Genomic DNA, 27,998 nt, shown 5'->3' with positions numbered 1-27,998 from the left:
TCTGATGGGTGCCCATCGGACCCCCACGATAGATGCTGTTTCTTTCAGCCCTGAATTTTGCGAGCGCGTGAGCGTTCCTGTGTATCACAGGGTGGTGGTCCGTGTGCCCCAAGACACGCATGCGCCGGGGTCTCTCTGCTGCAGAAAGCGAACCGTGGAGTAGATGCTACCAAGGAAACAGGCATGCAGACAGAAGGGAACCCAGATTTACGCGTCCTCCATTCTTTTTGGCTAGGATAATGCAAGGACCGTACTGAAACGTTTTCGATTAATAAGATTCATAATGCATTGTGATTAAAAACTCAGAGGGTGATTGAAAATAAAATAATAATAAAGGAAAAAAACCACTCGTCTGAAGTAAGTCGATATTTTTATCCCTTTCATATTCATGATCATTAGATACATTGTGCTTTGTACGAAGCGGAATGGTTGCATGCAATTTTATACGGTGACATGAACCTAAACTACACAGCTGTATGGGCTTGCGATGGCCGTATATTGTGGTGGAGGAGGGGTTGCGTCGTTCCATGCAAAACTATATAGTCTTGAACTGGCTAGCCATGGTTTAGCTAACGCGAACAATGGATTGTCATAGTGGTACATCCTCATCACACATCGAGGAAAGAAACGCTGACCATAAAGCCAAGATTCTTATTAACATTTTCTTTTTAATATTAGTACTCAGCTACCTGATCAGACCTCGTCATTTATGTATTTCGTTTTGTTCTGCCCGGCGGTCCTTTTTATTACACATTGTTTTTCAAGATTGCAGTTTTCACTCGCTCATCACCTGTTTAGCCTTAACGCTAATCGTGTGTCAAGTGCACAGAGTTCCACAGCCACGTTATAGTAATAATGGTTGGAGCTGAGCGCGAGCTAATTAATCAATTTCTACCAATCCATTATCTAAAAAGATGCATGTGATGTAAACTTTATTTCCATATTCGTGTTATGTATGGCTTGATATGATAGAGGTTCGGTCTCCTCCCTCCTGAGAAAATGTGGTGGAACATTAGATTAGTACCCACTTTAGGTTATTCTGTATATGGTATTAGGGGAGAAACCATCAACAGCTGTCTGAAATCTGTTTAATACCGTCATTTTTAGTTTTACAAGCTTTAATATTTGCCTTGAGGTAGGAATTGGGGACTTTACAGGTGTTATATAATCTTATGGCAGTGTTGTACAGTTGTATTTTCACACTTAAATTGTGTCACCTCACAGTACACCATATCTGATGGAGTGAATACTTGAGGAATTACAGTATATGGATGCAAGTTTTGCCAAGACTATGGCCAAACGTTAATTCCTTTTTTGTAATTACTGTCTTGTCCCCAGAAAGAGGCCTAGCATGTCCTTTCCTCAGCATTGAGGAATGCCATGGTCACAAGCCAAACCAAAACAAAGATGGGCACGAGAAGTGGTGTGTAACAGTCTTCTAATATAGAAGATTCTCTGTGTGACCATGCAGTATTGAAGTAACATCACCGAATGAATACCCGAATGATTCAGGCGTTTCTTTGGTGTCCGTAACCCAATGCGGAGATTAGCCGTCTTAAGGAATAGAATGCTTGCAAGCATATATGCAGCTCAGGAAAATGAAGTTCAGAACACAGTACGGCTGATAGAAAAGTTGTCATGACCCTGCTCTCTGGGAGTAAGGGGAATGCTTTGGATTGGAGAATTGCAACTCTTCCATCTGGCTTCCATGTCTTGTGAAGGTGGGTGTGTACTCTCTGAGACCTCTCTCACCTGCAAGAACTTGGTCAAATATATACTGTTTTGAATTCAAATACTTTTCTGTGCTCAATTGATCTTGCCTGGCGCAAATAATACCACAAATATTTTCAAAGATTTTGCATTTCTGCATTTGAAGGGTGAAAGGGTTTTTTATTCACATATTTTAAAGTTACAAGTACCACACAGCAGCTGTCCAAGTAGCTTACTCAAAGGTGACAGATTGTACTTTGAGATTGGACTTAGATTGGACTTCATCAAGAGCGAATCAGGACTGCATGTTATTGTTTTTTGGTCTACCAATAAAAAAAAATCACAACCCTAGATAGAATCAAAAATTGAATTTCTTTGTGCATTAAGTGACGAGCATGCACTGACAGATGGAGAAGATGCAGAATGGTCTTATATGCACCCTTGATTTTCAACATAGATTGTGATTTAATTATAACAGTGGTTGTGCATTAAGTTGAATTGCTTCCTGAGTTATGCTCACTTTGTTGATTGAGTATAGAGAGTAATGGGGTATAAATATTTAAGTAGACTCAATGCCAGCTATCATTAGGATTGCCATCTGGGACTGATTGCTTTAGAGATTATTCCGTCCCCTCTCCTGTGTTTAATCAAAAATTGTTGCAGAGCCACGTAGTGTTTAAGAAAGTCTACAAATGTATATGTACAAATGTATCAATGGCTAAAAGAAAGTGTGAGAGCTCTCCCATTTGTTTGAGACAGTGTACACAGTTTATATCTTAGAGTTTGAGGAGGATTAAAGTCTGTACTTTAATTAAAACTTCAACATAATAACCTTTTAAACATGGGTTGTTCTTAATATAGCTAGTATCTACAGATTTAAAAAGAAGGCTGGATTTGAATCCAAATTGGTTTCTTTGTTCCTGATGTTCCCTTCCCTTGCTTCAAGGACAACTTAAAAGACCAGAGGTCCACAAAATACCAGGATGAAATATGGAGGCCACACAAAGTGGGGTTTGGTTCAGAATTCTGAAAGTTATAAAAGGACAGTTTAGTCACATCTGTAATGTGGTCCTCAGAGTTGAGGTCAAGGTTTAACTTGGTCCTTAGTGCTTAGTGCAAGTGACTGGTGTGCAGACAGTTTCTCTCACTGGGCCTTTGCCCAAATGATTATGATCTCAGTCTTCGTTCAACTCTCAGATGTTTTCTGACATGCTTAGATGTATGCCATGAGTACAGTTCAATGGGGCTATAATCATCTGGAGATACAGAAATGTACAATAAGGTTTCGTGACACTACCATGTGGTAATATGTACAAACTAAAAAGAATAGGGCCTAAAATATAGCTGACAGGAAGGTGACTGTAATGCAAATAACCATGCATTACAAGAGTGGTATGTAGAAGAGCATCTCTGAACATACAACACGTCAAACCACTAAGTGGATAGGCTACAGCAGTAGAAGCCTAAAAAAGAAGTCTGATAAATACCTAATAAAGTGCTCACTGTGTGTATACTGGGAAATCAAAACAGGAAATTCAGTCAAAATCAACATTATCTGCAATATTTTGAAACAAAAGTGCAGCTAACCACTATATCTATCATCTATCACACGTGTACATATGAACAAATTGCCTAAACAATGTTTTTACTAAAAATATCACTATATTTTTGATTCGTACTGTAATAAAAAAAATACGTTGAACCATGTTTTTGTTGAAGCAGTTTGATGCAACAACATGGGAATAATTCAAGAGATGATTTTCCTCTTTGTGTCAAAACCAGACCTTCACGTAAGGAAGGATATTCTGGAGTGAGACCCTGTGCACTAGCTATGCCCCTGCTATGGGATTTTTGGACAGAAGAGACCAAACGTATTGCCTTGGAAGTTGGCTCTGTATATGCCATTATCTACAGGGGCTGTTTAGGAGATCTCGTCTGTTTAACAAAAGTACTTTCCCCCATCTGTCACTGGATGTGCTTACAGTAGCAGACTGTAGGTTACCTCATTACTCAGTTAACACATGCCATTCCTCAGGGTCTGCATGCATGAGAAATATGAGTCCACGGTTAAGCTTTGAGATGACATATTTAAAATGTTGATGTGTGAAGACAGGTTTGGTGCCAGCAAACCACTATGTGAAAAACAATGTGGACCAGTTTCAAATGTATTATTTTAAATATGTTCACATTCATTGGTAATCTGAATTCATTTGGGCAGTACTCCAATTGTAGCATTTTTGATGCCAAACCTTCTTGAAGACCTTAATATTGAACATGTTCTTGATTCCAGAGGTAGGAAAATGAGTCATATTGATATTAAAACTTATAAAGAGACCCAGTTTGGTTTTATTTCCTACTTGTGTCCTCAAGTAGCCTACACCAGAAAGCTTAACTTCTGTGTCAGTAGCAGTCTAATTAAAATGTAGGCTATATCACACCGACACAGTACGACCAAGAAACTTACAGAGCTTAGCCCTCAATATAAGCTGAACTCTAGTACTAAATGGGACAAATAAATTAGAGGTCTTATATTATGGAAATGGCATTTGCCTTGTTATGTGGATTATACAGGAGTTGAATGTTCTCTAAAAACACTGTGAAAGCATCAAAACGCACAATCCCCAAATAAATCCACACAGTGCGTATGAAGAAAATGTGCATTTAAACGAGCTGTTTAGACTTCCGTGAAGTTATGACATCACAGCGATATGCCCACCTGTTTCAGCATGGCCCACCTTGTAGCCAGAACAAATCCAAGAGCTTGGCTCAGATGGAGCTAGCCAGCCAATCAGAACAGAAGTTCATTGATATCAATGAGCCTTAAAGACACAGTGGCTAAAACACCCTGTTCACTGGAGAATAGAATAGAGATTGTAAAACTGGATAGAGATTGTTTTTGGTACTGGAAACCACACAAAGTCTTCTCATGGATATCAGAACCTGAAATAAAGGCGTGTTTCAACTATACAGTGCAATATAACTTTTTGTGATGTTGTGTTTTCTGTTTACTGTATTGCATAGTATTGGAATGTCACTAAATCAGTAACATTTATTCAAAACGAGTAATCTCTGGTCTTTTAAGTTGTCTTTTACATATCTCAGTGTGAAATATTGTATTGCAGAAAGAGAGACTGATTTTAAGTTACTGTAAGGAATATTCTTCCATTGTCTTAATGACAATATGTTTTACCATTTTGACTGTTGTGATTTCAAACAATGACTCTTGATGGCACTGACTAATTCATTGAAAGAATTTTGAAACATGAGTGAAGTATGCACTTTTGGAGGTGAACCATAATAGTGTGCTGTATGCATAAAATATTTTGGCAAAGTTATGAGACATAAAGTTATGAGAACATTAAAACTGTTGCGGGAAATGGGCCAAAGCAATTGAGAAAAACTGTAATGTTTTTACATTTGATGTGGGTTCCTTGGACAATGCTCAGGCCAGGTTGTGTTAGAGATGATGGCATTCATTTTCCCATTGCCCCATGTGTCAGACACAGAAGCTGTAACTAGCATTGTAAATGCCATTAGCTGATGCTGACTATGTAATGTAGTTGTACTTTTGGGTGTGTTTGCATGTCTTCGTTTCATACTTCAGTGTTGACTCTTCATATTTGACCATTTTTCAATGGAGGAAGGTGGAATGGCTGTTGATTTATATATACATTATATCCTATCAGTGGATGGATCAGAGAACCAAAGGTTGAACATTTCAAACTTAACATTTCTTCCCAGTTCTGACATTTGGTCTAAAAAACAGCGGAACCTCTTGAGCATGTCTGCATGCTTTTATGCATTTAGTTGCGCCCACGTGATTGGCTGATTAAATATTAGCATGAGCAAGCTGGTGTACATAGTATCTAGTATATAGTATCAGTCAATAATTCCATTGATCATTGATTATTTTATTGATATTAACTAATATTAGTAATTGGTGTATTGATCTTTTTTTTGTTTAAACTCAATTTGCTGATTTTCCTATTAAGTGTTTAAATTCCAAACACAGTAGCATTGAATATGGAATCACACAGATTGCATTACTCAAAATGTGGCACATTGTTTTATTTAAATTTTAAATTGACAGAACAGAATTAGCTCTGAATTTAGGCTGCTATCAATGATTTTGCATGTTGTTACATTTAGCATTTTACATTTGTCCTGTTTGATGCATTCATTTGTTCTCTAAATATTTGTTTAGCCAGTTATAAACTTGCAGCATTACAAATCAATTTCATGTTTAGTACTTTTAAATCAGGGGAAACATTCACTAAAAGATAATATAACTTTTGGATAACACCCTACAAATGTAATGTAATTTAATGAAACCAGATGGTTGTGAGTGATTATTATGAATTACCTGTTATGATGGGTTCTTCACCGTTTCTATTTCCTCATGGTGAATACTTTATGCATTGCTATGCATAAAGTCTTCCAAATAATTGCTGTGTAATTGCTCTGTTTGATATGGAAATACACCTGCTGTTGGTACTGGACTTCTTCCCAACTTTGCTTTATGAAATACCTCAGCCTGAAATGTTTTAAAAGCAAAAGATATCTGTCACTGTCATCCACAGTCTCTTCTTGCTTCTATTCCCCCTTGAGGTTGTTTACACACATTTAGCTCTTTCGTTATGCAAATTTGGTGCAAAGTAGACAGCTGCCAGAGGATGCCATAGCCTTGGGGAACGTCATGTCCTATTTCTTGTGGTAGTGGAACAAATTAATGGGCAGCATTTGTGTTGGATAGGTAGCCACAGTACGCTTTGCTTCATGATCTTTGATTGTGGTTATGGCCTGTTCTTCAGCACATGCATAGCTTTCTCATACATGCTTGTACGTATACTGCATGGTATATATTCAGCCATGCTCATCTCTGTTATTACTGTTGTACTGGGCCACAGAGCATGTAGAAGGCCCCTCTGCGTTGCCATGGCAACGGCCTGGCATTGGCTGACTGAAGCTTTCCAACAGACTGTGTGTTCCTTCAAAGGCACTTCAGTGCTCTCAGCCCACTCCATTTTGTTAAAAGCTTAGTGAACAGCAGACTAAATATGACATGTCTACAAGAAGAAAATTGCTGTAAAAAAGGTTTTGCTGTACAATCATAAAATTACATGTGCGGATGTATATAATACTGAGAGAGATCCATTGCTTCTGATAGACCTGAATGGACAAGGTACAATGATGATTGCAAAAGTGCTTTTTGTTGAAGCAGGATATGAAATATGTCACTGGAGAAGTCAGTGTTTCCTCTGGGGCTACTTTTAGGAATAAGAGGCAAAACTCCTTTATTGCAGACCCTTTTATGTTAAAGGTAGCTTGAACTCTTGTGGCTATAGAGCACAATGATGCTTTTTCTCAATAGAGTTTCTTGCAGATCCACCGCTATTGATAGTGCCACTTTAGAAATACCAATATTGTGTATTGTCCCCTGTCTATTGTCCAACTGCAAGGCCAAACCATGCTCTGAACACGGTGCTGGTGAGGATTCCCATGGCCAGCGGAAGGATGGCACTTGTAGATCAGTGAGTCATTTTCAAGGAAGATGTGGAGTAAGAAAAGCAAAGCATTCATTGTCAAAAGAAAATGAGAGGGGGGGAGGGAGGGAAAGAGGGAATAAGGGGTTGTGAGACACAGATATAGTGAAAGGCTTCATGTATTTGTCTTCCTCTGGCAAGGGTTCAGCAGTTGGCAGTTTGCCGCTAGGCCACATTAGAGTGAGGCCAGACAGTCACTTTCCATTAATCTGATTGGCTCAAAGCAGTGCATGCGTGCACACACACACACATACACACACACATGCACACACAGAAACACAAACAGTGCTGTGCTCATCTTCATGTTTCAATAGCATGTTTTGTAATCTTGGGTTCCTTTGCACCCTAGAATCCTGTCCTGGAATTTTCATAAACGGGTCATTTTACTAATTTATTAAATATGTCAATCATTTGTAGCACTTCAATATTCTTTATGTTGTTATTATGCCACAAACGTCTTTTGCATTTTGTTTACTTTAAGTAGTAACTACATTAGTTACTATCTGCAACCCTTGTCATGCACACTGTGATTGAATTACGGGCCTGTATTTGTTGCACTCCCTTTGATACCCAGCTTTTAGCTGTCAATAGGTTACCAGTCATTTTCTCACTCACCATCCCTTGCTCCTTTAACTGTTCCTTCTGGATTTTCAGCATTGAGTCCTGATGCAGAATTATTTTTCTCCAGTACTAAAAACTGTACTACAAGGCTAATGCTGTCTTTCTGTCCAAATGTCAAAAGGTTAACTTCAAAATACACCCCCCAACCTCAAATTTCTCTCTCTCTCTCCCTCCCTCTCTCTCACTCTCTCTCTTTCGCTCTCCCTCCCTCTCTCTCTCTCTCTTGCTCTCTCTCTCTCCCTCCCTCTCTCTCACTCTCTCTCACTCTCTCGCTCTCTCACTCTCTCTCGCTCTCTCTCTCCCTCCCTCTCTCTCTCTCTCTCTCTCCCTCCCTCTCTCTCACTCTCTCTCACTCTCCCTCTCTCTCTCACTCTCTCGCTCTCTCTCTCTCCCTCCCTCTCTCTCCCTCTCTCTCTCACTCTCTCGCTCTCTCTCTCTCTCCCTCCCTCTCTCTCTCTCGCTCTCTCTCTCCCTCCCTCTCTCCTCTCTCTCCCTCCCTCTCTCTCTCCTCCAGGTGCGAGTGCGGCGCAGGTGTAGCCATGCCGCTGGTGAAGAGGAGCATCGAGCCCAGGCACCTGTGCCGAGGAGCCCTGCCAGACGGGGTGACGAGCGAGCTCGAGTGTGTCACTAACAGCACCCTGGCAGCCATTATCAAACAGCTGGGAAGTCTCAGTGAGTGCGCTGACCTGACTATAACTTTGCTACATATAACATACAGCAGCTGGATGATGTAAGAGCTTGATAGTGATATAGCCAACAATATTGAAAACAACTGTTGAGGTTATGAGTTGTGGTGGGGTGGGGGGGACAGTTTCAGGGTCAGAGGTGATGGGTGCTTAGAAATTGGGCTAGTCCAGGTCCAACCACCTCATTATGCTAGTGGTGTAACTGAAATAAAGGCAGTTACTGCAAGCTAATCAAGGGAAACTAGAAGTTCTCTACAGAAAGATAGGTTTCTGTAGGGAATATTACCCAGGCGCAGAATAAAGTAACAACCCAATGTACGCAGGTGTCTTTGACGCAGTCAACTTCCTCTGTTCCAAAAATAAACATTTCCTTGATAACGTCAAATTACAGACTGCTCCTTCAGCTAGTTTTTTGAAAGTACAGTCACATCAAACAGAATTAAAAACCTCCACATTTCTGATTGCGTGGCTAAAACCCTGTCCCTCGGGATGGCGTTATCTCAAGGGTAGGATCGGGTTATGCCTTTTGGGCCAAGTTTATGTTCCCTCTTCCTCATTGGCACTCTGTCCCTGTCCGTGTCCCACATTTCTGGGCGGGAGGAGTGAGCTGAGGTTGTGTCAGCGCTGTGAACTGGGTCAGCTCCTTGGTTCTCCAGCGGCTCGGCCTGTGCGCTTCAGTGATCCCGCAGGAGCTGTGGGCTCAGTGGAGGCACGGAGCGCGCAGCGAGGGCCCCCCCGGGTCTCTTTGTGAAACACTTGCTGCTAGGGCCTGTTGTGTAAGGAAGGCTCAAAAGCAGGAAGCCATTTTAGCTGCCACGATGGGTCATCCCAGTCAAGGATCAGGGCTGTCAGTCTATTTGATCCGTATAGCATCAGTGAAGTACCATTAATGGTGTAGATTATATCTATTTTTATGGATTAGTGATGACTAGATTTGCTTAGTAAAACAGTTTATAATCTAAATCCATTCGATTAATTTACTGTAGTTTACTGTAGGAAGGCTTCCTATAAAGAATGTTGTTGGGGCCACAGGCCATTTTAAATACTCTGTTCTGCACATCCCACAATAATTTTCTTGTCATTTCTATTGTGTATTAGTCACTGCACAAGTTTATTCTGGTCAGTAAATAATGGACACTTAAACTACCATGTCTTGTAGGTAAGGCTGGGTATTTGTCATGGAAAATATTGACTACGGAAGAATGGCATGGAGCTCCCACGGCAAAGTTGTTGAAAATCACAGAATAAATAAAAAAGTCGATTTAATTACTAGTTCTCATGGGTAGCATGTGCATTTACTGGCTTCATTTAGGAAAACTGGAAGAAATAGCATTTTGTTTGCTGTTATCAGAATGTTAAATAGAAAAAATAAGGCTTGCTCAAATTGCATTAATGAAAAACAGTTACAGTATGTCTGGTAGTTTTTTTGGTATATTACCTGTTGTATATTGCTAGATTGGTCGTTGATGGAGCACTTCTTGTCACTGAATGCTACGAACGTTGTTGACAGGGGCTGTCACATCTGAGTGCAACAACTGAAAAGGACGACGAACTTGATCGCAGTGCATTCCAAATATCTATACCTATTGTTACACTTTTCCCAGCCTTTGTTAATATTGATGAAATGGATATGCCTACTGTATACAAACAACACTGTATGCTATCTGGAGTTTAAGTTATGCAGACAAAACTGCCAAAGAATCACAGGGAATCGCAAAAATCATAAAAAATGGTGAAAGCCAAATTTATTGACAAAATCACAGAATGTGTGACATCCATGACAAACATCCAGCCTTACTCATTGGTACTCTTACGGATAATAGATTTGCTCCTACTGGGGAGGGCCACAGGTCAACTAGGCAGTGTGGTTATGGGCCATAATTCTGTTAGCAACTGATCGTGCCTGTGTGTGTGGGTGTGTGTGTGCGTGTGCGTGTGTGTGCATGTGTCCGTTTGTTAAAACAGGTAGGCATGCGGAGGACATCTTTGGGGAGTTGTTCAACGAGGCAAACAGCTTCTACATGCGCATGAACAGCCTTCAGGAGAGGGTGGATCTACTGGCTGTGAAGGTCACACAGTTGGACTCCACTGTGGAGGAAGGTGGGTGGAGCCGGGGCTGGGGACAAGGGATGGCTGGCTGGGATTGGTCAGGCTTGGCTTCTTTGTCACTCTTTCTGTCCTGGTGTCTTGTGCTATGTCTGCACAGTTAAATGTCTGGTACAGTATGCTTGGTCCCTCCTTTATTCATACTGTGTAAACTCAGTTTACTTAAATGAACACTAAGAATGTCACTGTACATATTACAGTATCACATTAAGCTAAGCGCTTCACATTTTCATTTCTGTGTGCATTTTTATTCAGTAATAATAAGATAAATAATAATACATTTGAACACAAAAAAATTTTTTTTGAGTCTCAATGTGTAGCAGTTTATGCAGTAAAAATATTATATACATATGATTCTATAGAAGATTTGCTCACCAATTTGACTTGGCATTTTTGCGTTGTTTGTACTTCACTGCATTACATTACATTGTATTATTATTCATGCAGAAAATTCAGTTTTCCTGGCATGATGTTCCATGCAATCCTTATATTTCCGCTTGTAGCTCCAGCCTTCTGGTTACAAGTTGCATAAGCTCATTGCTACACTGCTGCCCTTGTAAGGCAGTTTATTCAGCTCTTGAGGCCAGAGGTCCATCTGACAGTGATAGGAATAAGAAGACTGTATGAAACCTAGCCAGGCAGTGGTCGTCACCTCCGGGTGAACCCGCTTGGGGTGCATAATGGATCAGCTGATCTTGTCATACAGACAAAAATACACCCTCTCTCCCTGGGTAGTACAGTAAGCTCCTCAAGGCCTCTCTGATGGCAGAGATCTCCAGAGCACAATCATCAGAAACAATATCTGTGGCAACTATGTTTGATTTAGTATAGTTGATTGTGTAGATCAGGGATCATCAAATCACGGTCATCGAGGTCTGAGGACTGCTGGTTTAACACCCTCCCTTTACCTGGGAGTCAGGTGTCTGGCCAATCAGTAGCACACATTTTTCAGTTAATTACCTGGTACAAAAGAAAACCAGGGCCGGATTTGGATTTTAGGTCCAGATTTTGTGACCTTGGAATTATAAGGTTCCATCTGTAGTTTTTAGATATTGAGCTTCAAAGTGAATGGTCTCCAAACAGATTTTTTAAAATACTTTTAGACAGGAGTTGTATCTAAAACTTTAGACTTACTGTACATTTTGTGCCCTATAAGCAGCATATTTATAACACATTTATGACACTAATGGCTGTCAAATGTCAAGTAGAACCTTATAATTCTCTAATAACAAGTCTCAATTTGATGATTGCTGGTGTAGATTATTCTTGTACTTAAAGAGAATGAATGGGCCAAATGTAGAGATGGACTTTTAATGTGATTGTATTCTCTTCACATCTAGACCATCTGACTATTAGCAAAATGACTAGTCAATGAGATAATACACCATCATACTAAAATAGCCATGCGCAATAATGTGGAAACAGTAAATACTGGTGCCTAAGAAATTTGATGAGAACATTTTTACCAGTTTTCTTGGTGCTACTTTCAGAAATGGGAAGGTGTGAACTGTAGATTCTCTGTAACTGTAAAGTTCTTGCCTGACTCTCAAGACCTGCTGTCTTTTGACAAACCGAGATCACATGTTATGTGAGAAAGTACACTGGGTTGTGGGTAGAAACTGTAAAGTTGTCTCCAATTCTCTGTACTTGGAGGGCAGGAATTGGAGGGTCCAGAAAAGTTGAGGGGAAAATAATCCACCTAGTTCAAAATGTTGCTGCAGTGGAGTGCTGCAGGGTGATCCACTAGCATAGTGACCTGTGTTGTGTATCGTCAAATAGTTATAAGTGTTACCTGTTGCCTATGCTTCTTTCTGAATTTAAATTATTTGAAATACACTAACTGAACACTTTATTAGGAACACTAATACTGGGTAGGGCCTCCCTTTCGTGCTGCGAATCTCCCGTTCTACCACATGAATAATTGGTGTACAGGTGTTCCTAATGCAGTGCTCAGTGATCAGCATAAATAATTTAATATGAACTCAGCATGTACCTCTTATGTATTTAAATCACTCATCATGCTGCTAGAGTCCCCTTTGGGCATTTTTGAATGCAGCCTGAGGGACTCAGCAGGTAGCAGAGAGTTGCCTCAGATCTCTACCCATGTCATATCAGCAGTAATGTCGAAGGGAGCCTGTCAGCGATAGTTATGTTCTTTTAGATGTGCATGTTTGTGCATCGAATATATTATATCCCAGAGTCAGTTGGATTGTGCTGCACCCAGTTTGATGTAATAGGAAGATTATACTGCTTTTTGTCCACTGAGCAAGTACATACAGTAGGCTTGTAATTCAGTTTGCCTCATTTGGATGCCCTTCCAAAAGCAAGAATGGCCCAGACACTAGTTGTACTCAGTTGTGAGGGATATGCCTCTGCTTTGATGAACACTAGTTCTTCTGTTGTAGTACTCTGTGGCCTGTAGGAAATGAAATACTCAGTCACGTCTAGGCAAGCATTTGAAGCCTACTTCAATTTTAATGCATGGATGTGAATGGTACAGCACTGAAAGTAGATGCACAATAAGGGGTGATATAAAAAATGTGGGAAAATTCAAATACATTTAAAAAAGAGAATGGGGTGGAGCAGAGCTGTACTGCAGGCAAAGAGACAAGAGTATGAGCTATTATGTTTGAGGAATAGGAATCAAAAGAAATGGACGGGGAACAGGAGAGACAGAAGGGTGAGCACCGAACAAATCCATGAGTCACCGGGGCACTTTATCTCATTGGCCGGGTGTTTTCTGAACTCCCACTGAGACAGCGGAGGCTATTGTGCAGTCTCCGTACATAAGACTAGAGTCATATCCTGCTCAAACTAATGTCCAGATGGTACATCTTAGTCTAGATATAGGGACGTTATGATTCTTTCATTGTATACACAGTACAGCCTTTAGTCTTTCCTGTGCAGGTCTACAAATCTTTCTGATTTCAGAGAAAGCTATTTTTACCATATGTATGATCTATGCTGTGTGACTTGCTGTCTGCCACATACAGTAGGTAAGAATCAAAGCCACTGCAAATGGTTGTTTCACTCGTATAGTATAAACCCTGTCATACCACTCAACGGCACAAAGCATGTTGGCCTCAGATGAACTGACTCTGCTCTCTTACACAATTTTGACCAAGCAAATGATATGGTTGTGGTGGTCAGTCTTGTGCTTTCATGGCATGTTCATGTTATAGTGCCAAAACTCAGGTCAGAAACAGCCATTGTATACAGAGCAGTCCATAAGTATTTGGACAGTGACACAATTTCTGTAGTTTTGGCAGTGTACTCCAGCACACTGGATTTGAAATTATATAATGAATGTGAAGTTAATGTGTAGACTATCAGCTTTCATATGAGGGCATTTGCGTCCATGTCTGGTGATCTGTGTAGGAATTACAGCCCTTTTTATACACAGTCTGCCCATTTCACTATAATATTTGGGAAAATAGCTCTATGGTGTATCCCACTAGTCAGGTGTCATCTTAGTGTAGGTAAAAGAGAACTTAGAAGAAAGCTTCTAGTATCTAGTCTTAATTCTAAACTTTTAATTGCCTTTTAATCTGTTATTACCGTTTGTCAACTTGAGGATCATTAGTTCTGCCAATGAAAGTCAGGGAAGCCATTATGGCTGAGAAGTAAAAATAGGGTGGGCTGTACTGTAGCGGTTAAGGTAAATGACTGGGACAGGCAAGGTATCTCGGTGAATCTCGGTGTAGCCACAATAAGATCCGCACAGCCGTTGGGCCCTTGAGCAAGGCACTTAACCCTGCATTGCTCCAGGGGAGGATTGGCTCCTGCTAATCAACTGTACGTCACTCTGGATAAGAGCGTCTGCCAAATGCCAATAATAATAATGTAATCATTATTAAGAAAAAAGAGAGCACTGATGAGCTCAGTAATCAGTGACCACTGTCCTGAGAAGACTTCATTGATGATGTACAGTAACTGCTGATAGCAGCAGCATAATGAATTCTGAACTGTATAGAAGTATCTTATCTGCTCAAATTCAACCAATGCCTCCAAACTCTTCGGATGATGCTTTATCCCACAACAAGACAATGATCCCAAGCATACACCAGTGTTTTTTCTTAAATGGCTTCCTTGACTTTCATTGGCACAACTTTTGCCCTCATGTTGACCATCACCAATCGCAGACTCCAAAAGACTAGAATCAAGACTAGATACTCGAGGTGGGACGAAATATCACAATTTACATAACCGCATATTTTCACATTAGGACCAACGACTTTACGTCAGGTATTTGCAAGACCTTTACTCCAATGAATTACACAAGTAAAGTAAATCAGCAAATGAATAGCCGTTTACCTAAGGCCGTTTTCAATTGTTGAGAACAAAGGATTTCAGAAGCTAATGAACACTTTGGAACACACATTTCATTTGTAACATAGTTCTAGCCCTTTACAGAGATACAAAACAAAACGTGACTCAGGTTTAATGCTGCTAACTATATCTCACTATCAACCGACGGCTGGACCTCCCCAGCCACCCAGTCCTACATCACAATCACTGCCCACCCCATAAATGATGACTGGAAAATGGAAAGCATTGTATTGCAAACCAATCCACTATTAATCTGTCATACTACAGCGAACATAGGGGAATTGCTGAAGTCGGCTGTTTAAGAATGGAAGCTGGAAAAGGCGTGTCATTGAGTGCATTCAAAAGTTCATTACTTCCATTGGTTACATACAACGGTTCCATCCATTGGACATTCATTAGGTTTCTTACAAACATGGAAATCACAATCCTCTGCTAGTACCAGACATTTTCTGTGCACATATATGTATGTGTATTTACACATTATATTATTGGTGTGTCACAGTGCAAGACCATTGGTTATAAAAATGCATATTCATATTATTTGTATTTCATACAAGGGTCAGTTAAGATATGAATAGAGAATATTGATGCATGCCCATGTGTGTGTTTGCAGTGTCACTGCAGGATATCAACATGAGGAAAGCCTTCAAGAGCTCCACTATCCAGGATCAGCAGGTGGTCTCTAGAACTTCTGTGCCCAATCCAGTAATGGAGATGTACCACCGCTGTGACAAGCCACCGCCCCTGAACATTCTCAGTCCCTACAGGTTAGTATGGGCATTTTGACTCAACTCACTGATTCAAAATGTATTGTTCAGTTGAATGTTCACATTGTCTGTTTCACTGACTTTTTGATATGGTTCAGTGTAGTGAATGGTTTCTGTGAATACTTTTGTTCGTGATGTATTTCTTAGTATTTACAAGATGATTACTGTAAAACATTACCAATCAAAATATTAGTTATATATGTATAGATATTTAAAGAGAAAGTCTGTGTATGTAACTTGTACTCCCATATGTTTATTCCTCTTTTTAACCCTTTCACTTTACTTTGCCCCCCCAAGAGGGCAATTACACCTAGTTTACACTTGTAATATAAAAGTGTCAATATCTCAAAAAACGATTTACTACACACATATGGTTGAAGACTTAAATTAAAGAAGAGTAGGCTTGTACCATTCAGATATTTGAGACATGGCATTATGTCAGAGTATGTATATACAGACAAAATAATTACAAAACGCCTTATGTTTTTATAGTTTTGCTCTGAATATCTCAATTTGTAAGTGAAGGACCAACCCAGAATTACTTTATATTTGAAATATGGTAAAGATATCGACAGGTTTTCCTAAAACTGCACCCAATGTCCTGAAATGTCCCCAAATCTCTCCAAATAAAAACCATCTGTATATATTTTTGTCCAGACACATGAATGATCAGAAAAGCTTCTCTTTGACACAAAATGTAAAGAGAATTACTCACCACGTGTATTTTATTCACATATATGAGAGTATGTTTTTATAAAGCATTCCCAAAATGTCCAAAAAGCTATCCAAAAAGTATTACTCCGCCTAACGCTTTCTAACCAACCTGCAACACATTTAAAATGGAACTTTCTTTCAAAGTTAGGTTAACCACAGCCCCGTTAGACCCATTAGCCAGTGCAATTACAGGCTTATCTATAGCAAGTGCAAATCCTGTAATTACACACGGCTGTATTTAGTAAGGCTAAGGCATCAGACTTGCGTTCGATGCAGCTGCACACCGAGAACCGGGTTTCACACCCCACTCCTGCCAGATCTGAGTATGGCAAGAGGTAGCGGCTTACTTGGGCCTCCGCCCCGAGGGTGGAGGGAGGGACTTGGTGGAGGTTCGCTGCATATGAGTGCCTCTGATCGCCTCATTCCGGGGCTCCAGGCAATGCGGCTTAAAGAAGGTTCTCTTTCCGGCTGCCGGGAGGCAGGGTTGTAGGAGTGTTTCCTCAATATACATGGCCAATTGAAAAAAACAGGTTACATTTGGCCACCAAAATTGGGAGAAAATGGGAAAAATCTTATTCAAATGATTCAATATTCAACAGTTGCTCCTAAAGTGGGAGTTTGTTACACCTGGGTGCTGTTCTGTTGTTCCAGGGAAAAAGGCAGATGTGACTTATAGAATTATAGGAGCAGTTATCATTTCAACATGCTGTACTGTGTTTTCTTCCCATGATCATTACGTAATTGGGTACACTGTTCTGCAGGGATGACAAGAAGGATGGCCTGAAGTTCTACACAGACCCGTCCTACTTCTTCAACCTGTGGAAAGAGAAGATGCTCCAAGCAACTGAAAACAAAAGAAAGGAGAAAAGAAGGCAGAAGGTGAGAATGTGTGTGTACGCATGTGAGTGTGTTACTGTGTTTTTGTGTATGTAGCATATATTGTGTGTGTGAGATAGAGACTGAGAGAGATTGTGCATGTGTGTGTACATATGCGTATGCGTATGCGTGTGTGTGTGTTCCTCTTCTTATTATTAATGGTAGTAGTAGTAGTAGTATTATACCACTATAATACTATTATTTTATTATTATTATTACGATAATAATATTAATAAAAATCAAAAAGATTTTAGTAATATGCAATGTTATGCCATGATATAAATTTAGCTATACGTTGAGCGAGAATTATGTGAGGGCCTGACCCCCTTTATGTCTTCAAAGGGCTAATTCAGAAACTGCCTACTGTATGTGCACAGTGATAGAGCGCATATGGAGCAAGCGCTAAGCCTTCTCTGCTGGGTGCAGAATTAACCTCCTTTCCTCACTGCCTTCACACACTCACTCTACCCTTCTCCCTTCTCCTGCAACTGTCCTCTCTCTTTTTCCTTTTTCACTCCCTCACTGTCTCTCATTCTTTCTACTGCCTTCTTCCATTCTCTTTCATCCTCTCATCTCCCTCTCTTTCTTATACCGCTACCCCCCCCCCCCCTTTCCTCTTTCCCCCTCCCTCCCTGGGGGGTTATCACTGTCAGGCTTAACACACTGCTCATTACACTCTAAGCTCACAAGCTTCCAGGATCAGAGGCTGCAGTGATGTTTGTTTTGACAGGCATGGAGCAAGGAAACGGAAGAGGAAAGATAGAGGGGTTTGATAGTGGTGTGACATTTTCCATTCCCTCACTATGTCTATATCAGCTAAATGTTCAGACCAATTTCAGGTCCTCACAGGTTAAAATAGGCTATTTTTTAAGTTTAGTGGTCATTCCATTTAGAGGCTTGCCATGTTTATCAAATATTAATTAAATGTATAACACAGATTTAAATAACACCTATTTCTTAAGGCATGTGTCCTCCACAGTACTGTGTACTTAGTTTTTCCACATTGGAAAGTTGCCCTGCCAAAAAACAAATAGCTTCGACTATCAGCTTGTCTCTTCAACCATCAGCTGAAAGGATATTATGCTTGGTAAAATGTCCTGTTCTGTCATTACTGCATAAATCTCTTTGAATCATTCTTATTATGGCCTTATTTCCATTGGAAGAGCTTTGTGTGTTTTTTATGGTTGATCTAGACATACTATATAGATCATAGATGAATGGCAGTCATTACCTCTGACAGGCTTTTATCCAAAGACATGTACACAACTTACTATCAGTTTACACAGTTTTATATGAACTCAGTTTACTTCAGCACATTATTAGGTAGACATATTTAGTACTGCATAGGACCCCCTTTTGCTTCAAGAACAGCCTGAATTCTTAAAATGACAGTGACTTTGGTTTAATCCAGTAGCCTGCACAGTCTTCATTTCACAATTTAAAAGAATGCCTTTGGGATGAGGTGGAATGGCAGATTTTCAGCATGAATGTATTGAAGCAGTGAAGCAGATATTGAAGTCAATTACCTTGCTCAAGAGTACAATGTCAGTGTTCTACTTTGGAGATTGAACGTCCAACTTTTGGGTCACAAGCCCTGCTCTTTAAACACTTTATTGTACTGCTGCCCCACCTCTGGTTTTACCATTTGTGTGTGCTGATGTGTGGCTTTTGCAAGTGTATGTGAGTGGGTACTCGGTTGTGCGTGAGTGCAGTAGTGCATGTGCCACATAAGGTATTAGGAATCCCATTCCAGTCCATAATTAGTCTGCCTTACACTTGGAAATACAATAACAGTTGTAGATTAAAACTGCCGACCCAGTGCCTTTCCTATGGGGACAGAAGGAAAAAGAGCCTCAACCAATGGGATCTCCTCCTCACAATGTTATTTGTGTGAGTGTTCCCACTGTCCTACCTCTCCCACCCCTGTGTCCCTGTGTGTTTGCCACCCTGGGTGGAGCTCCAGGTCTAACCCTTCAGGCTCTCCCCTCTCTCTAGACCAGCGGCCCTGTCCAATCAGACCAGGCTAGGCCCCAGTCCAGACAGGCCCATTCCAGAAGTCCCCTGTTCGGCTCAGTAAGGCATCTCCCACTGTTATCTCTGTACTGTTGTCGTCCGTCCACGCGGACCTGCGAAGCTGTAGGGGTGTGTTTTGTGGGTCTGTTGGGTCTTTCTTTGGGAAAGTAATGTTCTTTCATGTTCCTTTCTAGAGCCTCGTTCTGTTTTGTTTTGTGATACAGGCTAATGTTAATCAACTTTAACATCCTGTATCTGTTCTGTTTGTATGTTGAGGGTTGAGGGTCCGAATGAGATACGAAGCTCTATCCCCCCACATCAGATTCAGTGGTCAGACGCGGCGCAATGTTGGGCTTTGTGTGGAGATGTTTGGAGATGTTCCTCTCCCTCAGCGGGTGCAGCCTCCCTCTGTGCCCTTCCCCTGATGCGAGGTGTCAGGCCGGCGCTCTCTCTTGTTCCCGTCAGGAGCAGAAACAGGTGGAGGACCCCAGCCGCGAGGTAAAGAAGGTGCGCAAGGCCCGGAACCGGCGGCAGGAGTGGAACATGATGGCCTACGACAAGGAGTTCCGTCCGGACACCCGGCTCACACCGTCGCCCTACCACGGCATGTCGTCAGAAGGTTCCCTCTCTCCTGACAACAGGTAGGCACTACTCCCGTTCCCTCCCTCCTTGGGGACACCAAGCTGCTCCGAGCACCAAGCTGCCAGAATATTCACTTCACAGCCCTGCCTGTGCTCTCTACTGCCCTCTCCTGGATGACTGCAGATCTCTTGATTTTCGTCTCAGAACCATTTTATACAAGGCAAAGGTTCAGCATCAGCAAATTCTTTAGTACCAGCAGGCTTGTTCAGAGTAAAAAATGACACTTTATAAATGGTTTATGAGTGTATATATATTTGAGTTAACAGGGCCTCCATGGTGCTGAGTTTGAGCCTACTGCTTTAAGACAGGGATATTCAACATCAGTCCTGGGGGACCCCTGTGAATGCTGGTTTTTGGCCCAACGACAATTGCAATCCAATCATTTTTAACAAGTTGTTAATGTGTCTCAATTAGGTGATTTATTTGATTATTTACCCTTTTAAGCCATATTAAATCAGAAATGGCTATGCATGTCATTAAGTCCCATGTTATGCTTATTGTGCTATATGGCCAACAACTGCATAACAAAAGTATTAAAATGATAAAAATCAGGACTGAGGTGACTAAATAGGCTGTTAATTGGGTAATCAAATACATGCATCTCATAGGCAAATTCTTTCCCCTAAACTTAACACTATGCAGGCTTGACTCGTAATCATTTGCTCTGTCTTTGAACTCTTAGGAGTCCATTGATTCACCTCAGGTTGTTAAATTTGTGGGATTTTATACACAGGGGTTCCCCCAGGACCGATGTCGAATAGCCCTGGTTTAAGTTTTCATTCCAGAAGTATACGTAATGAGGAACTTAGGGGCCCTGTCTTCACACGGTCTCTGGCCTGCTCACCCTTGGCTCTGTTCCTTTCCGTCCCTCCCCAGGTCGGTCATGTCAGACATGGGGGAGCACTCTTTCCCCGCCAGCCCAAACCACCCCTCCCAGCAGGTGAGCGGGTCCAGCTCCTACAGCACGGCGGAGGGCAGGGAGCTGTTAGCCGCCGCCGCCCAGACCCAGTCCCTGGACCGCGTGTACCGACCCACCATCGCCGCTGCCGGCAGGCAGGCCAACTCCCTGGGCCGCGTGCAGCCCCCCCACGCCCCTCCGCCCGCCGACCCCGCGCTCAACGGGCCCCGCCCGCAAGCCGTCAAGGACTACAGGTGTGTACGGCCGTTATTCTCTCCCTCTCCTTTCTCCTTCCAAACCCTTTATATTACACTGCTGGAAATACATGCAAAACACTTGATAATGGCATAACTGATAAAGAATACAGTAAGTGTTTCATAAGCTGTGCTGCCAACACCATCATAGGTATTTATTTATGATCCAATCATTTGGCTGCACTTTCAGCCAAACAGACATTTGACATAGTCAGCAAACATCACTTGATATAGAAATAGAGCAAAGTGGCAATCAAATCAGTGCCACTGTTTGGGAGCATACAATATAAATCTAGAGACAAGTTGTTTTTTTAAATAAAAACATTATTATTGAGGTATATTTTGGAAAGATGGGTTTTTGTTTTCTGGCAATGGCTGTTTATCCTTCATAAAGTAGGAGCATTTCTTTCTGTGAGATGGAGAGAAAAGAAATGTGAATTTTTTGTCTTTCACAGTGGCCAGCAGATGCCTGAGGGTTTCGTGCCTCCAGCCCCGCCCCCTCCCCCGCCACTCATCCCCTCCGCCCAAACAGCATTCGACAGCCCAACTGTACCCCCTACCCTGCCCCCCAGCGCCATGGCTGCGATGTCCCGCCCCTACAGCCCGTCTCCTCCCCCCGCCCCGCCCTCCTCTTACATACCTTCTCCCTCCCACCCTCCGTCCGCTGGAGGTCCTCCTGTGGCTCCTCCCCCGCCCCCTCCCGGACCCCCGACACACGTCCTCTCCCCCGCCCGCAACCTCGCCCCTTCCTCCGGCGAGGTGCAGCCCAGAAAGGGTCAGGTCCCGGCCACGCCCATGACCGACGCCCGCAGCGACCTGCTGGCTGCCATCCGCAGAGGTGAGAGGTCAGAGTTCAAGGTTGTGGGACCACCGGGAAGGGACTCGGCAGAAACCGATACGCATAATTTTTATCACTGCCCATCGCTGGGGGCAAAAAAGAACCTAAGAATTTTTTTTCTGTGGTTATATTTATAAGCATTCACCTAGCAGTCACCTATTATGCCTATTTGACAACTATGTGAGGATTGGATCACAGCTTTGAACTAATGAGTATCATTTGAAGGTACTCTCTGCATAATAAGGCAGGTCATGTAAATGTCAATTCCTGCAGGACAGCTCATGTTATTGTACAGTATGGGTTATCAGAATCCAGTCCTTCCCAACTACAGTGTGTGCTGGCTTTCAGCATGTTTCAGCACCAGTGATTAATCAAAGTTGTTGATTGGCTAATGTGGCGACACACCTTGAATGTAAGCCTTAATTGGCTGCTGAAAGGAAACCACGAATACCAGCAGTCAGTTCAGCCCTCCGGGACTTGAGTTTGACACCCCTGTTGTAGAGTGTGTGAAACATCAGGTCAAGTTAACACAAGCATTAAAAAAGACAATTCATAAAAAATAAAAAACATTCATGAAACTGGCAACATTTTATTTGAATCCTTACCATAAGGCTGACATACTGTAACACTGTTATGCACATGATATAACACCTGTCACAAGATGGCACAACAGATGATGTCTGGTTATGTCATACTTTTATTGGTAAATTTAATGACAGTAACATCTGTTGTGCCATCTTGTGACAGCTGTTAAGCATGTGTATGACAGTGTAATGTCAGCCTTAGGACGATGGGTTCAAGTAAAGTGTTACCACTTTGATGAATGTTTTTTTAATGCTCGCATTAACTTGACCTTTCTTACCGTCAAAGTTCATCTGAATTGACTGTGACAGGGGCTTGTGGGTAACTTGTCCTCACCCCCCTAGGTATCCAACTGCGCAAGGTGCAGGAGCAGCGTGAGCAAGAAGCCAAGAAGGAGCCGGTGGGCAACGACGTGGCCACCATCTTGTCACGGCGCATCGCAGTGGAGTACAGCGAGTCGGACGACGACTCCGAGCTGGAGGAGAACGAGTGGTCCGACTGAGCGGCCCAGAGCGGCAGCGTGGCGCCCGTTTAAAGTACACTCCGCTGCTACCCCCGTCCGAGAAACCTGGCTTTCCCTCCCCCGCCACTGCGTCCGTAACCTCATCCATCATTTAGAGAGAAGAGACGGAGGGCAGCCACCGGTGCAGCCTTTCCTCTATTTACCAGCCCACACACGGACCCCAAATTTTATGCGCCTTTGGCAATAATGCGAGCCCTTTTCTATTACGTTTAACACGTTTTGTTGAAATGAACGACCTAAAATCTTTACCTTCTCAAATCATGTGAAAGTCATATTCCTTTAACGTACCGTGGATACATGCGTGACTTTCCAGTAGCACTGCTGTTTGATATGCGGACGTCGTTATTGAGTCCATGTGAAGTGACAGAGCACTTTGACCACATTAACAGGGCATATTGAAGTTGTGTTAATTGGATTTGGCTGTAACATTGTAAAGCACTCTCGCCTGACAGCATGGTAATACTGTTTTTAAACCACCTCCAAGTTAGCCTGTTTGCCAACCGTAGGCCTTTCATTGTGCTTTCTTTACACTTTTCCAGTTTGACATTTAATTTGCATTTTAATGATAGACACAATTGCTGGAAAGCCTTGCCATCACTCAATATAAATCAACACCACACATTGAGGGATTTCAATCGCAGTATGTCATTTAACACGGAATGAAATGTATGACAGCAAATTGGGTTGTGCATGTTCATTGAAAACACAGTGCTAGTGTAGTCGGCCATCCAACTTGCACCCTCTTTTGTGGATTAAAGACTCTCTGCCCTGGGGGCTACTGGGTAGCTTTCTCAGTAAAAGTGCTGCTTGCAGCGTATGAGCGAGCACCACAGTCTCGCTCATGGATTGAATCTAACCCATGCCAGTCCTGACTGTGCCCTGTGGGCTGCTGACCAGAGGGTTTTGCCCCTCTGCCCCTGCTCTGCACATGCTGGACTTGTGGCTGTGGTGTGAATAGAGGCAGATGATTGGCACCACATGCTTGAGAGGAGAACCATGCGTTGTCTTTACTCTCCCAAACCGCCATCAGAGGGGCATACATATTTTCATAAAATAATATCCAGATTTTGGTGAGATTGGAGATGCCAAAAAGAGTTATTTTCTCTTACAGTTAAACTTGAAAAGTCCTGAAGGTCAATGTAGTCAAGACGCTAAACTACACAGTGTGCTGGAGTTTTTATACTTAAAAAAAGCGAACAATTGTTCACTTCTGGAAATATTGCTCCAGAAGTAGAGACCAGGGGCCAGATTTATGTACATGATGTGGTCGCAGTTTGCCTGAAATAAACGTCTTATTTACAAAGGCTACAGCTCATTACGCAATCAGCGAATGGGACTGCCTATGAACTACATTTTGTGAAAGAGGCAGAGCTTAAACAGTAAAGTTAAAACACATGTTTAATGTTTGAATATCTTCACTGCGTGTGGCAATATCCATGGATCAGCTGCTACGTAAAAGTATATCCAGCGCAGGACAAAATGTGTACATATTCCAGCTGTGGGGGCTATTGTTGTTTCAATTAAATGCTGCGAGGTCCAATGAGCATAATTATGGCTGGGATAGAATGGGAACGTCGTGTGGAAGATTCAAGTACATATTTTATTTCTCCCAGAAGCATACTTATTTGTATGGCTGTATGTTTGTCACAGAAGTCGCAGGTGATTTTCTCTTTCCGCGATGGACAAAAGCCATTAAAAGCAGCATATCATTGCATTTAGCCTACTCATATTTTTTACTAGCTGCAACACAGATTTACTTCAGTTACTGTCACTACGGTTGAGCACATGATTTCAGTCAATTTCCACTCCTTCGCATTAGATATTGTTTGATTTAATCAGTTATTTTGTCAATATTTTCTGTGACAGACACCCAGCCTTAATTATTGCTTGGCTGTTAAATTAATAATTGAATAATCTGTTTGATGATTTCTCTGTTTGATTGCTCTGGGGGTTGAAATGTTGTGATTCTTGTTGTAAAGATTATTTCAGTGCATCTTCAAAGCCTAGATCTGTGTCTCTGTCTTGCGCCTCAGTTTACGTCTGCTCTTTAGAGGCGGAGAAATTTCTCCCACAATTCGACCCTCGTAAATTGCGTGTGAATTCAATTTAGTACAAAACTTTTGTAAATTCAACGGAATACATAATCAGTCACACTTATAATATGTCCACCCTTTATTTGCGCACATTCCAGGACAGAAGTGCATCTTATGATCACACGCATACTGTGGTTCTAGCCCCATGCTTCCTACATCTGGCTCCATGTGCTTATATCAGGAGTTGAAACAGAATTGATACATTTCAGAGTATGTGCCGGATATATACAGTACATGTCCACCGATGAGCCAACACATTATGACCACCTGCCAAATATGCTTTTGGTCCTCTGCTTGCCGCCAAAAGGCAAGGACTCTACAAGACCTGTATCTGGCAACAAGACGTTAGCAGCAGATCCTTTAAGTCCTGTAAGTTGCAAGGTGGAGCTGCTGTAGATCGGACTTGTTCCAGCACATCTCACAGATGCGTGATCGGATCGAGATCTGAGGAATTTGAAGGCCAGGACAACACCCTGAACTTCGTTATATTCCTCAAACCATTCCCTATGCCAGCAGGGAATACCGTTGCCATGAAGGGGCATACATGGGCGGCCTGTAGCGTAGTGGTTAAGGTAGGTGGTTCGATCCCCGGTGTAGCCACAATAAGATCCGCACAGCTGTTGGGCCCTTGAGCAAGGCCCTTAACCCTGCATAGCTCCCAGGGAGGATTGTCTCCTGCTTAGTCTAATCAACTGTATGTCGCTCTGGATAAGAGCGTCTGCCAAATGCCATTCATGTAATGTAATGGAATGGTCTGCAACAAAGTAGGTGGCACATGAATGCCTGGATCCAGGTTTTCCCAGTAGAACATTGCCCAGAGCATCACATTCTCTCCACCGGTCATCCACTTGATGTAAATAAGTCATCTGGCCATAACAATTTGGCCCTTGTCAAAGTGCTCAGGTGTTTACACCTTCCAATTTCTCCTGCAAACAACACATCAACTGCAAGAACCAACTGTATACTTACTGTCTAATATATCCCAGACTTTGACATGTGCCGTTGTTACAAGATAATCAATGTTATCAGCATCATCTGTGAGTGGTCATATTGTTTAGGCTCATCAGTGTATGTGTCCAGTGGAGACATAATACCAAATGCCATATGTGAGACCTGAAATATCTTTCTTCACCCTGTGATCAGGTCAATATTTGTACAGCAGGACATTATTTTATTATTAAAACATGAAGGGCGGTCACCACAGATTATTTTTAACTGCTTTGCCTTAAGCATAAGTTAAAGTGTCTCTCCAGCCTATTCTCCATTTCTGTCATCCTGTTTTTTCCAATGCTGCCATATTCTGCCTGGACTCCAGTAGGTCAGAACCAGGGTGAACCTTCAGAATCATCACTGACATGCCCTTTATTTGTTTTCTTATTTCCAGAAGTGTAATACATTCAAGAATATGACAAATTATTAATATAAATAAATGAATATAAAAGGTTCCATGTTATGTATTAAATAATTTGGGAAGTTGGTGTACTCTTTAGGACTGAGCAGTGAGAACTTGTACTTAATTGTATTGCTAAATGCAAACTTATTTTATTTTTGGTTTTCCCCTCTTACATATAATAATTGGTGCCATATCTGTTTCTATTATCACTCTCTGTTCTGATTTTTATTATGTAGTGGTTGAGTATTTGCCATTATTGGCATTATAGTGATTTGCTGATTTGAAGACACAATTAGTTAAACATTTGGTGGTTAATGTAATGGACTATTGAGCCCTGTGAATTCTCAATTGTTCAATTACTGGTGTATTCCACAGTTCTGTGTTCCCTGTGAAACTCAGTTTTGAAAAGCTATCATGCAGTTGCCTATTTGCCTAAAAAAAAAAAAAACTCTTAATTTTGCGAGTATGTCTGTGTACGTGTGTGCGTGCGTGTGCAAGAGACTCCCCTTTTTTATTTTTCAGTGCTTCAAGTACAGTACATTGCTTTCCATAGGGCTTGATGACATGCCAGCTTGTCATTTGAGGGATATTTTGCTTTTGGTGTCTCTGTTTTAATACTCAACGTCTATGGTTGAAAAGGAGATGGCACAACTGTCAGCTTAGGAAGCTATGATGTATGCCTGTAGTTTCTCATGTGTACTAATGTACTCATGCGTTTATAAATGAACTGTTGTACAGATTTTTGTAACACAGCTTGTATAGGAGTTATATATCTAGATAACAAATGTCAGTGTACCACATGGAGTGACGTAGGCAAGCATGCATGTGAACATCTAATAAAAAGGTGGACAGCATTTTATTTATTTTTTTATTTCTGTTTTAAGAATGAAATGTGACTGATGACTTTAAGATTACTGGCTCACATAAAGTAATCTAGCAGTTGCCTTGCGCACACTTGTCGATGAGAAATTCTTCTTGGTCAAATGTGTATTTGGCAATAAGCAAATATTTGAGTGGAAGTGTCACCTGTATGCATGTGGCACCTTGTTCAGCCCTGTTGCAGTTGTTTTTGTTTTGTTTTTTTGATGGAAACTGTAGTGAATAAATGTACTGAACTTTATGTGTCCACGGTTCATTTTGTGTTTTCTTTTCTATCAACTAAATATCTGAGAGGGTCTGTCTGTTCAATGGACTGTTGCTTATCAGGTGGCATATTTCACTGATAGGGTTTGGCTGCAGTAGGAGCGAATGATGGTATCCCTTCCAAAACCTTGGTATAAACCTGCTTACACTTACTTTTCTGGGAAGGGGGGGGGGGGGCGTCGATGTTCTGCAGAGTTGCTGATCTTTGTTGTGGTGATAGCTCATCCTTTGCAGTCAATTATACAGATTATGTCAATCCACATTTTA

General features: G+C 41.7%; 1 protein-coding gene across 1 annotated transcript; it reads left to right on the top strand.

The window, feature by feature from the left end:
- The first annotated feature begins 191 nt into the window (after positions 1–191).
- LOC133132123 (actin-binding protein WASF3-like) lies at positions 192–27,708 on the top strand. The gene is made up of 10 exons (XM_061247305.1): positions 192–357; positions 8,389–8,546; positions 10,526–10,660; positions 15,609–15,762; positions 17,238–17,355; positions 19,348–19,425; positions 19,831–20,006; positions 20,884–21,159; positions 21,615–21,997; positions 22,924–27,708. Exons 2-10 carry the CDS (start codon positions 8,414–8,416, stop codon positions 23,079–23,081), a joined length of 1,611 nt encoding a protein of 536 aa, XP_061103289.1. The 5' UTR covers positions 192–357; positions 8,389–8,413; the 3' UTR covers positions 23,082–27,708.
- Positions 27,709–27,998: the final 290 nt, after the last annotated feature.

Source organism: Conger conger, chromosome 7, assembly GCF_963514075.1.
Source record: "Conger conger chromosome 7, fConCon1.1, whole genome shotgun sequence".
NCBI lineage: Eukaryota > Metazoa > Chordata > Actinopteri > Anguilliformes > Congridae > Conger > Conger conger.
This window is presented reverse-complemented; position numbering and strand designations above follow the sequence as displayed.